Below are 13,808 nucleotides of genomic sequence, written 5' to 3'. Positions count from 1 at the left end.
CCACACCAGATGACCCATGTTTCGCATGTATGGTGTCTGAATATATATATATATTTTTTCATTTTGTGGTCTAAGAAGCTTTTTGGCAAACCTTTTGTATATCCATTTTTGCACAACTAAACTGACATGGCAGGAAATACTGCCATTTACATGTCTCTGTGCTTTCAGTTTTGTTCCATTTGATTTCATTTACTTTATTTTTGTTGTCCTTTTTGATTCATTTTTCTCATTCCACCATTCGTTTCTTTTCCTGTCCCAAGGTTCATTGTTTCAGAAGTCCACTGAGCCCAAAGAACACAGTGCTTTGGGAATTCCATGTAAGTTGATGTTTTATGTTTTACAATAATCTATCTTTCTTTTATTTCAGTTTTCTTCATGTAGCCATTTCATTCTGTGAGCAGTCACTTTTTGTTTTTATTTTATTGTTGCACTTACATTTTAAAAACTTTTATTCTGCTAATCAATTCTGCTGTCTTTCCTTCTGTCTCAGCTATGAATCCAGTACCAGTTAGCTTGAATCTCTATATGCAAGTTTGTTGCAGCTGTGATTTTTTTTTATAGTTTCCAATTTTGCATCAGCATAGCCAAAACTTTGATGTGTTGTGTTTAAGAGATTTGCATCAAGCTAAACTGGGTCCAGAATGTGCACTGGAATGGCTGCAGGTGTGCACATATCCTCTTGATTTGTCCAGTGCATTTCTGAAGCCCTTCTTATCTTAAGGTGTAGTCACATCAGGAAAGCCCTTTGGTCAGTTTTTTTTTAGTCTGGACTAAAAGCTGATTGTTTTTGTTTTTGTTGTTTTGTGTGGTTTTGTTTTTTGGCAAGCGGACTATAATTTATAAAACAAAGCCATCCTGGTGATGATTATTGCTCCCATTGTACAGAAAGGAGGAAGGTGGAACAGATCACAGTCCCACATAAACAAACTTCGGAAGTTCTTGTTGCATTTCTCTTGTGCACATTTGCGCTGTTATTACAACTGCAGTACCAGTTTGAATCAATGTAATATTTCTAATTTTGGAACGGCGTTACTAAATGTGCGCTGCAAGCTGAATGGGATGAGTGTATTCACACCTGCAGCAAAGGCCCAGGTCAGCAAGGGAAACGATCTCTGGTTCATTTAAAGCAGACCAAATGTGTCAGATGTGAATACACTCTTATAGAGATTTTGATGTGTCAAGTCTAAATTGTGAATTTTGAAATTTTCTTCATAGGTTTCATATTGAGTGAGAAATTTTGATAGGATTTAAAAATATATATTAACTATAACTGTCCCTGATACCACTATTTGTGGTGTCCTTTGTATTTTTTCTAGTGGTCTTCCCGGCCTTCCATCACCTGTCTTTTCCTTCTGACACAATAAGAGAAAATGACCTCAAACTGAGAACAAGACAGAGTGAGAGGTGCAAGAGGGAAAAGATCTCTGCCTTTCATTCTGACTGCTCTCTTTGGAGAAGAGCTTTTTTTGGATCTTCAAAGCCTTGAGTGTCTTGAATGTGTTATTGCAAGTACTGTCTGTCGACACAGTTTCACTATAATGGAAGGTTTTGCAAAATTAACAGTGCTAGGCAGATAGATGCAGAATACAAATAATGCAGAAACAGTCAGCTCATTTAATAGTGTGTCATTCTGTTTCTGATATATAAAGCATCTCTCATCAGAATGACGTGTTGTAATTGTGTTTACATTTCCCTTTTCGGTTTTATTAGTTAGACATTTATCTTAGTGCAAACACTCCTCCATAGTTCTCTTCTGTTCTTTAAAACAGCTGCAATACTTTTGGCATAGTCACTTCTTATTTCTGGAGTACCAAATGTATTTCTAGTATGGCCCACTCAATGCTTAGAATACAAGTTGAAACCATCCAAAAGTAAAGATGCCAAAAGGATTTTATTTATTCTTGTTTTTTATTTATAATGCAGTCTTAAGTGATTGATTATATCTTTCCTACTAGAGAGGAGGACTGCATGTGATCATAAGTTTTTTTTTCCAGACTGAAACTTTATTACGGTGTTCCATAGTTTGACATCCTCCCTCACCAGAAGAAGGTCTGTGGATCAATCACAAATATTGATCCCACTTGTATAGTCTTACTGAACTCAGAAAGTCATTGCAAGCTTTGTTTTCTATTTGTTGTTCGGAATGGACCGTTATTCCTTTTCAAAACTTGTTCTCAAACTCAAGTAACCAAGCAAACTATACTGTAGACTCACTGGCCACTTTGTAAGGCATACCTTGCTTGTACTATGCTGGACCACTTTTTCCATTAAGAATATTGTTTGCAATGCAGATTCAGAAACATTTCTCAAAACCTTTGGTTCATATCAGTGTCATAGCATCACATAGCTACTGGAGATTACCAGGGGAAACATCCACTGTGCAAATCTTTTTTTATTACACTATGTCCCAAAACATCCAATTAGAAAGAGATTTGGTTACTCTGAAGGTTTGCTGTTCAAGAATCCAGTTGATATGATTTGAGCTTATGATGTTTGTTTTCCTGATTCAGGTAGCCATCAGAAAAAGAATATGCTGTGGTCATAAAGGGATATGACCACAGCAATACTAAGGTAGAGTGCAGGATTTAAACAAGGCTCAGTTCTTACAAAGAGGTACAAACTGTGCTAAGAAAATATCCTGCAGAACCACCTATAGTCTGAACCATTGGTGTAAGAGAGGGTGAATTGACACTCTCATGTTTATACAAAATTTCCTCCTTACCATCTGACTATTCATTTTGAAATCAGGACCAGACAATGTTTTTCATTCTGTTCTTGTCCGTTTTTGATGGTCTTGTGTGAATTGCAGCCTTAGTTTATTTTTCTTAACTTTAAGGAGTCTTATATTAAGGGATTTAATTTCCCTTTGGGATCAATAAAGTATTTTTGAATTTGAATTAACTGAATTCAGTCATACCTGGTGTGGTGTGGTCTTCTTTAGCTGTTCTGCTTAAAGGTTTGATGTATTGTACTTTCAAATATGGTTTTCCACATACCTTGTATATAGCTAAAGCTGCTACAATATCTGCGAGTACAATATCACCAAGGACTTGCATGCAACATCTGGCTTTAGGTTATAGAGCTGCAAGCTCAGTGCATTAAAACCTGGCTACCCTCTACCCACTTAAATCGCCTTTCACTCTTATTTTTTCCTACTTTTGATATAGATTTTAATCACTATCTCTTTTCTGTCAACACCAAGACAACATCCACAAAACTGCAGCTTATTGAATATTTTATCTATTTTGGATCTTTTGCTATGAACTAGAGACATGCTTGTTCATGAAAATTTCATCAGATCAGCAGTTTCTATAGAAAGCAGACCATCAGCCTGTCTGGCACCAACAACCCTTTCATGTTCAAAGTCACTGAAAGTGACGGAGTGACTGTATATCACAAATTTATAAACAGTATGAGTAAAGGACAGGTTGATATTAACCTCCAGCAAAATGTTGCATTTTGATGGTTTCTTGTATATAGTGCATTCTGAATTCCTTCATTATGTCTTTAATGCTTCTCTAATAGGTTACATGAACTGTAGAGGTACTCCCCCACCACAGCACTGTGGTGCTTCCACAGTTTGACAACCACCTTGACCACATGAAGGTCTGTGGATCATTCCCAAATATTGATTCCCACACTGAAGTCTCATTGAACTCAGCAGGTTCCTGGGACAGCACCATCCTTACATACTGTACACTTCCAGAAGTAAAGTCAGTCCTTTCACGGGACGTTTTATAGAATATTTGCACCTAAGCTGCAAAAACTAACCACGGTGTATATATGCATATGTGCATCGGTATCCTACTGCACATTTAATGTTTTCGAAAATAATTTTTTTTGGGCAGTTGAAAATTATCTTAGATCAAGAAGGTCAGGGTAAAAAAAACTGATGAGGATGAACTTGATTCATTGAGCAGAGGGAATTGACTTATATTTTAGAACTCATGTTTGTGGGCAGCAACTGAAAACTTTCAGACCATGAGAAACAAAATTCTCTAATCAGATGAGACAAAGATTGAACTCTTTGATGTGAATGCCTGGTGTCATGTTTGGAGAAAACCAGGTACAGATTCTCACCAGGCCAATACCATCCCTACAGTAAAGCGTGGTGGTAGTAGCAGTGTTTTTTCACATCATGGGGTATTTGTGTGTGGAATTTTGAGGAAAGGGGTTAATTTAATCCAATTTGGAATAAGGCTGTAACAAAGCAAAATGTGTAATACTGAAGCACTGTGAATACTTTCTGGATGCACTGTAAATATGAACTCAGGTTGGAGTTGATTGACAATTAAATTACACTTATCTTCTTGGTATTGACATATTCCCCCAAATTCACCATGTAAGGTAAATATAGATACATTTCTAAATGTCTGTGTTCTTGCATACTCTGTTTTGAATTGAACCCTATTAGTCACTCTATAGGTAGATTCGTCTGCCAGGGATGCTGTATGGGTGGTGCTTGCATGTTTGCGTCAAAGAAGATTAAAAAGGCAGTTGAATGAGAGTCAGATAGTGATTGTCCACAGTTCTGCTTTGGATGTGAATCACACAGAAGATAGGAACGAGCTAATCTGAGTTATCCTTGCCCCCCCTTGTTTAAATCCTCTCCGTGGTAGATTGAACAGACTCAGAGAATGACAAAAAGCTCAGACAATCGATAGACAGTGATTGCTACTAACTGAGAGGGTGAGCTGGGGGCTTCTGCTTTGATAGCCCGTGTGTGTCATCAAGTGCATGTGAAAGAGAGCATGTCCTTTTTGCAAATTCTTACGCGCTCTGGTCTGTGAATATTTAAATATACACAGTGGTTACTTACATACACACAGAAACACCCCTACTATTCCTGATTTCAAGATATTTTTACAAGATAAGGTAAATTGTTAGCAGCCAGACATTTCATTCCATCACAAATCATTGTGACAGTAACTTATTTACCTGCTCTGACTGCACATGCAAAGCCAGTGCTGGTGAAAGAGAAAGAATTTGAATCCATTGAGCTCTAATAACACACAAAGGCAATGTTTAGCCTCCTCACTGGGAAGTATTGAGTAAAACTTATTAGTAAAACCAATTATCTCTTCGAAAGAAATGACGTATCTCATCAGCCCACAAATCTTTCTTTGTAAAAGTCAACACTGTTTAATTCTATTCCCTTCAAGTTCTGTCCCATTGATTTGTAACTTCTTGCAAATGTTGGCAAAGCAAAAAGCATGCATTGTGTGAGTCTAAAATGGATCGCATTTTTAAAACACAAAGTCTTGTTGCATACTAGTACATCTAAAAAATTCAATTAGTGTTTAGAAAGGCAATATTTTTTACCAGACATCTCAGAGAGTGAAACTCATATAGTTATCACATATAGAGTGATATACTCCAAGTCTTTGTTACTTGCTATTTTGATCATTATGGATGACAGAGACTGAAAACCCCAAATTCAGTGTCTCAGAAAATTAGAATGAAATGAAAAAGGTCATTAATGGTGTCACACCCAAATGAGCTAATTACCTCTAAAGTTCTGCAAAGGTTTCCTGAGCCTTTAAACGGTCTCTCACATTGGGTCAGTAGGCCACACAATGACAGTGTTGTGCTTTAGCAGGAGTCAGGTTTTGGCTATTAATAATTATAACAGTTGTTTAAGACAATTAATAATAAACTAGTAATTTAGCTAAACAAATTACCAAGTCGGGGCAGCAGTCTTTTGACAAAATAACCAATAATGTTCAGTCTTAGTTATTTAAAAATACTTGTCAAATAATGCCTAGGTTTTCAAATATTAGATAAAGGCATGAGTCCAGCACCCAATGAGATGACCAAAAATCTCCTTATACCACCACATTGAATTAAATTAAATAACATTTTATTGTTTTATATTAACCCTGCTACATTAGACATTCACTGCGTTATTTCAATATGATTCACACAAACATTGTAGCTTTTTTACATGGTATGTGAGCTGCTCAGTAAGATATTACTAAGAAGTAATGAGATCAATATGAGAAAATGACCCATGCGATATTGGTTTTTGCCATGCACCATTTGCAGATGCCATAGGTTAGTTTATGTTGTATTGTTTACCTGTAAGGTCAAAGCAACAGAAGAAATGTACCAAAGATAAAAAAAGAAGAAAAAAAGGGAGAGAACGTTAAGCAAAAGTAAGTAGTTTAGTCATGAAGGTAGAAGCCCATATGGGGTGTCTTTTTTTTTATTCATCTCCAAACCAAAAATATGGAAACAGATAGAAGTTTCCCAAATCATTCAATGGAAAATTTTCTTGAGAGGGAAAAATGTGTATTTCCTGTAGCTGGCACATATTGTGTGCTATAAAGTTATACACCTTTAAGTTAATGTGGGATTATGACAAAGATTCCATAAGGAGATGGTGATTATTATAATTAAGATCAAAAACTGGAGGCCTAAGAGGATTATGCAGTTCTATTCCCTACTGCCAAATGAAGGGACTTTGATAATAGGACAGCTTTATGCAGCTGCAGTTGAGGAATCCACGACCTCACAGCAAAGAGAATTAGAAGATAATTGGTGACTGGAAATGAAGATTTCTAATTAAGTTAGATATTTAAAAACTGTATGTATGTCATGCATTTAATTTAGACAGTTAAATATTATATAGTAGTTAATTTTTTTGTAATTCTTAATGCATGTTATCTTATTAAATTTAATTCAGTTTAATTATCTAATAAAATTTTATTTTATTTATAATATTTATATCAAATTGATATTTCAAAGGGCACACTCACACACTTATGATGTAGCCCCAGCTTGCATGAGTTTTTGTCCTGTGTGTCTGTGTAACCCTGTGAAGAAATGCTACCTGTCCAGCATTTACCCAGCTTTGTGTCAGGTGACCACTGAGGATAATTACCAGTCTTCCTTCGAGTATAATACGGTACTGTGGATAGTAGAACTTAATTTTCAACATCTAGCTGTTATACATGCTTCTTATACAAAGTCATTTATCAATAAACATCCAAACAGTACTCATACATTAGAATATCACCATCTCAGGTTTGATTTTGTCCTTCCCTGAGAAGCAGTGTAAATGGAGACTATGCATGACCCGCACGGCCCCCAGAGACGGTCAGAGTGGTTCACAGCTCCCTCAAGTGGTAAATGACTAACCAACACTCTTAAGTTTTTGTGTGTATCATACTTGTGCGGCTCATCAAAGGGTTCACTCATGCATAATCAAGTGCAAGTGAACTTGCTTTGGTGTGACAACAACAAATCCTTCAGCAAATAACTTGGGCTGTTTGTTGCTAAAAGCCTTTTATCTGCTACTCAACTTTAAGGGTGGATTAAAAGGAGTTTCCTATACTTTTTTGTCATCTTAATAGCTGCACACAAATCCCCTCCCACAAGCTGTACAGGACATGATTATGAACCTTTTACTTTAAAGTGTGAGACTCCAATAACGTTAATGTTAAATATGTAGGATTTATTTTTCTCTCTCTCTTCCACTCAGGATTTACTGAGCTCTACTTATTTTTTTTTTAATCGCTGCTCTGCATTTTATCCACTCATTTCTTATCTTATTCACCAACTTGTCTGCCAGCTTGTTCTATTTTTGTATGTTCACTCCTCATCTGCTCTTGTGCTTTATTTTAAGACTTTTTCTGAGTGCAGCATACTTTCTCCAATTATTTTCACATCTTTATCCTTTGCTCTCCTAACCGGACCCCTTTAATCCTCTCCTTTCCATATTCATTCTTCCTTTAAGCATTGGGTTATGCTTTTTCCATTCTACATTATTCAAAATGTAATATTTCTGTCCCTTCCTCTCTTCTAAAACATGACTCACAAATTACTTTTTCAGTGAAACACCATTAAAGTGCAGGCCAAATTGAAAAAGGATGTTGGGACTGTTGTAAAATAATTAACAACCCTATTAAGTTTTAAGATTCCAAGCCACTCTTTTTTTAATGAAAGGTTTCTGTATCTCTCTGTATCTCTGTCTAGACAAATTACCATATAAAACCAGCTGGAGGGCGACTTGAACATTTCATTTGAAATGGAACCTATAGTGTTTGTCCTTTGTATTTCAATGATAGCGTGAAGGGGATGTAAACATTAAGAATGCCTGAAAGCCTTCAAAAGTATTCCTAGTTTTACTTTACTTTTGTACAGCATTGCTATAGATCCCTGGATCCTTTTATTTCACTCATTTCATTCCTCTTCAGAATGTTTTTGCCTCCAGTTCACAGTAAGGTAATCTAACATGTTGTGTGTCTCTTTTTGTTTCCTCTAGCTGCCCCGAGTACAGATGATGTGGCTCTGTATGTGGGTATCGTCATCGCCGTGATTATGTGCCTGTTCATCTCTGCTATCGTGGCACTCTTTGTATATCGCAAGACGCACCGTGACTTTGACTCGGACATCATTGACACTTCAGCACTGAATGGAGGCTTCCAGTCTGTTAATATAAAGACAGCCAGATCAGGTAATATATGCATCATATTAGAGTTTCACCTAGGAATATGCTGTGAAAACCTGTTCAAAATGAGGTCATGGAGAGTACCATGAACTGATCTGTATGCCAATGTCTTCTAAGTCAAATGTTACACAACTGTCAACTATTGTCTGACAGTTGGAAGCTTGGCTCAAAAATTGAGTTAAAGGCAGGATAATTGCCCAAAGAAAAGCAGCAAGTCTTTGGCAGAAAAAAAGAATCACTGTGTGGAAACTGTCCTTGTTAAAGTCTAGACTTTACCTTGATAAAAAATGCTGTTGTGGGTCCTTTTGACATTTGAGCAGAAATGCATGCCTCTAAATCTAAATGCAGAGTTTGCCTAAATCCCACATGATGTGAGAAACTAGTAACTTCATACAGATTCAAGGTATTGCTGCTAAAGTTTCCTCACATACCTGCTTTGCATGTTTGCTTAATTTTTTATTTTCATAATAATATAATGAGCTATCTCCTTGTGCACTTGAAGTTAGATTTAAACAACTGTTAAGCATAATAATATGTTGTGGACTATACACAGCTAAATGATGACTTGGCTAATGGCAGATGTGATGTTGTTTTCATGCAAATAATTGTACCTGTCACATCCTCTTTAAGGCCTTTATGCCAGTGTCATTTATTTTCTTTTTTCCCCATAATGCTGTCAGTCTCTGATGGTTTGGATTAATCTATCTCTTCCAGAGACTGCTCTAATCCATCAAAGGAGATCCTCTGTTCCTCTCTCTGTGTTATTCCTCACTCTCTGTTTTTTCCCCTCGTTCCTTCCCATCTGTACTTTTAGTGCAATCAAATTTCCTTTTCATCCGCATTCGTCTTTTCATTCTGGTCCCAGGTCTTAGGCTTTATATGTTATGTCTCTACTTTTTTGTCATCACAATCACAATGATGAATGTCTTTCTGTTTAAATTGAGTATATTTTAGACTCTGGTGTGCATGCTATCATTTCTTCCTCTTTGCATGCATATTCAAATATTAAACAGATGAAATTCGGGAACAGCAGATATCAGTCAATATAGGTTCTTAAACTTATTGTATTTGATTTGCTGTTATTTTTCAGCAGAAGATAAATTATGCACAAATTGAAATGTAAAAACAATATTGACTTAGCATAGTCAAAAGTGCATCCATGCAAATGACTGGTAGAAGGCACTTCTACACCCCCACAAATCTGAAATAAATAATTTTCTTCAAATGAACCTCAGCTTGAATTGAATTAATCAAGTTATTTCACGGGGTACCATAGTTCACAAATAATTTAAATTCTACATTACCATTCACTGAATAGTACCAAAAAAATGCCCGGATATCATGAAAAGTCCTGATGCTTAACAACGGCATTTAAATGTGTGAAAGTAAGAAGATAACTTGATCTAAGTTTGATTTGTAATGTGTGGGAGCTCAGCTCAGTCAGTGCTTCACGAGCCAGAATAGAATAGAATAGAATATGGAAGAGGAAGGGAGAGAGGACGGTCCCTTGTGGAGCTCCTGTGTTGCTGACAACACTGTCTGACACAGTGTTGCAGGCACATGAACTGTGGTCTGCCAGTTGGAATCATATGCAGACTTATCCAGGACATGAGCCAGACCTTTCACATTCTTTGACTTAAGCCACTCCCAGAGACAACTTTAGAAGCATCTTATCTGAGCTAAAAGGAAAAGCCACAGCACTGAGTAGGCCAAAGTCCTATTTTCAGATAAAAGTAAATTTTGCATTTATTCTGGACATGAAGGTCCTTGAGTCTGGTGGAAGAGTGGGGAGGTGGTGAGTTGATCAAGGTTCTCTGAAGTGGAGAGCACTACAGTCAGCTGCTGCTTTTGTTCCACTGTGGTGTATCAAGTCTAAAGTTATAACGACTGTCCTCGATGAAATTCTAGGCCACATTGCCCTCCCCTCTGATGACAGGCTTTATGGAGATCCTAATATTATTTTCCATCAGGACTTGGCATATGACCACACTGCCAAAAGTACCAATAACTGTTTTTATGACCATTATATTGCTATATTTGATTGGCCTGAAAACTCACCTGACCTAAATCACATAGAGAATAAATGGGATACTGTCAAGAATAAGATGGTAGATGTCAGATCCAACAATGCAGATGACTTCTACTAAAATAGCCTGGACTTCTTTAACACCTCAGCAGAGAGACAGAGAGGTCTCCTCTAAGCAATATTGAATTGGTGCAGTAATTCATGCAAAAGGAGCCCTGACTCAATACTGAGTATAATCTAAAGTATATCAACAGAGTTTTCAGTTAGCTAACATTCATGTGTTAAAAATAATAATTTTGCAGTAGTATGGATGATTGTAATTTTTTTAAGAAACAAAGGTTGGGTCTTCATCAAATGTAAGGAATTAAAATCAAATTTTACATCATTTGTGGCAGCTCTAGTCTCCCGTTTTCAATCACTAAGACTTTTTTGTTGGCTTTTAAAGACACTTTTTATTCAAAGCCAATCCTCAGCACCGTTTGTAAATGACCCAATGTTTGTGTTTGTATAGCAGCTTGTGCCTTGATGATTGGACTTTCACTCACAGTTTACAATGAAAACGAGAAAGTGAGGTCAGAGCAGGAGCAAAAAAACCCGGCAAACTATAAATAAATGTGTGCATTCAGTGCTGAATTCCTTACATAGAGACAGGGCGACATTTTATCTGTGAAACATTGAGATGCTTGTCACTCTGCACTGAGGGACGACTTCTGATTGCTAATAATGAAGTATTATCTCCTTGAATGTCTCTCTCTGTCTTTCTCTCTGTGGTTTTCCTCTACTTGTTAATTAAATTTCAGCAGGGATTATTTGGCAGGAATACCCATTGGCTTTAAGGGTAAACAGCATGGAGGTAAAGAAAGTAGAGGGCTGATAGCTGACAGGTGCATGTGTGTGTGTGAGTGTGAGGAAGGGAGGTCATGATGAGTGACTTTAAAATAGAAATTGAGGGTCTCTTGGAGGGAACAGCAGGATTCCAGGTGCTATGCACCAAAAAGATTTACCTGGTGTGAACAAAGCTGGATTTGTTCTCAGAAGGTAACTGGCCTTCTGTGATCAAAGCAAAATTTAGTAAGTTGTGAAGATTTTAATTATGGACAGGCCTCCTGCCTTCATATACAGTCTGCGAATTATTAGATGAGGCTGCTCTGTATCATCTGTGAGGTAATGGAGCGAACAAATTACAAGCTGCTCTAAATTATAAACTTTTTTGTGCAACTTGGCGATTGAAGTAAAGAAAAAGAAGTCTTGCATATCCTTTGATGAAAGGTTAACCTTGGGAAAGTTGTCTCTTCCTTTGTTTCTGGATATCAGCCCTCTTTGACAGACATCCAGAGTGACACTCAGACTAAGACCTTTGCCCAGGGCCTTGGAGATGTGAGGCTTTAAGTCAGGTCATTATTAAAAGAAGGCCTCATCTTTCAACAGTTCACAGATACTGTTGTAATATATTAATGTGCTCAATGCAAGTTACATAAATCAAACTTGAATAGCTCTATTTACAGAACAGAACAAAAAATGCTGACTTCTGAGCCTGTATGTTTTCTAGTTTCCATATTTTGGAATGAGTGTGAGAAGTGCCTGGTCTACATGTGTATTATCACTTTGTCTGTGATAAGTACAGATATGGTTCTTCAATAACAGAGCGACACATGTAGAAAGTGGGCTCTGTTAGGTTTCTTCCCTCAAAGGTAGTTAAACTCCTCTCTAGTTTATCTCCTCGTTAGTATAGTGGTGAGTATCCCTGCGTGTCACGCGGGAGACCGGGGTTCGATTCCCCGACGGGGAGTGAAGTTTGTTTCAGGTCCCTCTTGAAAATGAGATCTAGATCTCAATGGGGTTTACCTGATTAAATAAAGAATTATTAAACTCAGTTCATTTAAGTTTTACTTATATATTCCCAAACTACAACAAATGTCCTCTCAAAGCACATTACATGACAAGCAGGTATACCCATTTTCAATCCAAATCTTGCACGTTTTGACACACTATAGTACCAACATAAAACACCTTATTGACAGCCATGCCTCCCCTTTGCCCCTTTGCTTACTTCCCTTTCTCCTCCTCACTGGTTTTTTAACAAAGTGGACTGACAAACAAATATATTTTACGTCACCTTTCACTATCCTCAGATGATATTTTCTGTAGCTCTGACTCTGGTGCCATGTTGGTTCTTCTTTCTTTTAAAGTATTAATAAAATGAAATGTTCTCATCCAACCTGTCTGATATGTCCTTTCAGCTGACCTACTGACTGCCCCTCCAGATCTGACAAATGCAGCTGCTATGTATCGTGGCCCAGTTTATGCGCTTCACGACGTGTCCGATAAAATCCCGATGACCAACTCCCCCCTCCTGGATCCACTTCCTAACTTGAAGATCAAAGTCTACAACTCATCAGGTCTGGTCACACCACCAGATGACCTCGGTGGGGACTTCACTTCAAAATTGTCTCCTAAGGTAATATTCCAAGTGCAGCCACTGACAGAGGCAGGATCTTCCATCTTAATTTGATCTTCTCTCACCCCAATGTTTTATGTTAATCTCTTTGCTATAACAGCACATAATAAAAGAGGATTTGAAAATGTAGGTATTTCAGGTCAAAGACAAAACAAACTCTGTTAGTATACATACATCTCAGTGCCCTAGTTTCTTCCCTCTGCTCTAAAAACTACATTGCAAGCACAATAGAGCCAGTTGTCCCAAACAGAGATGGAACCACTCAGATTCATCACAGGACCTGACCTGAGGCAGTACAAGAGTTAAGAGTGATGATGATCTCATTCAATCTTAAGGCCATTTTATTCTTACTATAATAGTTTTTAAACTTATCTGTATCTGTAAACGAACCTGCCTCATGAGTCACAGACCAGAGCTATTTGTTGCAGCACTCAGTGCATGTCAGGTTATAACACATCTTGGGCCTTTTTCTTCCTCAACATTTATTGTAATTCTTACTATTGTCCTTGGACAAGTGTATGAAATGAAACTTTGTTGTTCTTCTGTACAATGGCAGTAAAGGCATTTTGATTCTGATTCTGTTTTATCCCTAGGTTACTCATTCCCTGTTGGATAACAGTGACAGTCTAAACATTCGCAGCCAGAGTTTAGCCCGGACAAGAGATCCCTCCTGCACTGCTCACGGATCCTTCAGTAGTCAGGGAGGACACCTCATCGTGCCCAACTCAGGTTAATGTTGTTCAAGCACAGCTCAGTGCTAAGCATTGATTTTATGTTCTGTCCTTTAAATTTTCATGTCATTTACCAAGATTTAAAGATTCTGGATTTTATTTAGGCCTTTTAAATAATAATAATATATTAAATTATCTGCG

The 13,808-nt window shown here is 37.3% G+C and overlaps 1 protein-coding gene across 3 annotated transcripts in view; it reads left to right on the top strand.

Moving 5' to 3' along the window:
* LOC102238097 (netrin receptor UNC5C-like) overlaps positions 1–13,808 on the top strand; it is a 201,114-nt gene that overhangs the window by 156,600 nt on the left and 30,706 nt on the right. For 2 of the 3 annotated variants that reach the window (XM_023344101.1, XM_005795070.3), the window contains exons 8-11: positions 261–317; positions 8,267–8,458; positions 12,719–12,936; positions 13,530–13,665. In XM_023344101.1, the coding sequence (XP_023199869.1) occupies positions 261–317; positions 8,267–8,458; positions 12,719–12,936; positions 13,530–13,665 (603 nt within the window). The remainder of the gene's footprint in view (positions 1–260; positions 318–8,266; positions 8,459–12,718; positions 12,937–13,529; positions 13,666–13,808) is intronic. The other variant, XM_023344100.1, reaches the window with a different exon arrangement.

This window comes from Xiphophorus maculatus, chromosome 12 (genome assembly GCF_002775205.1).
Source record: "Xiphophorus maculatus strain JP 163 A chromosome 12, X_maculatus-5.0-male, whole genome shotgun sequence".
In the NCBI taxonomy this organism is placed as follows: domain Eukaryota; kingdom Metazoa; phylum Chordata; class Actinopteri; order Cyprinodontiformes; family Poeciliidae; genus Xiphophorus; species Xiphophorus maculatus.
Note: the sequence above shows the minus strand (reverse complement) of the source record. Positions and strands in the feature narration are given on the sequence as shown.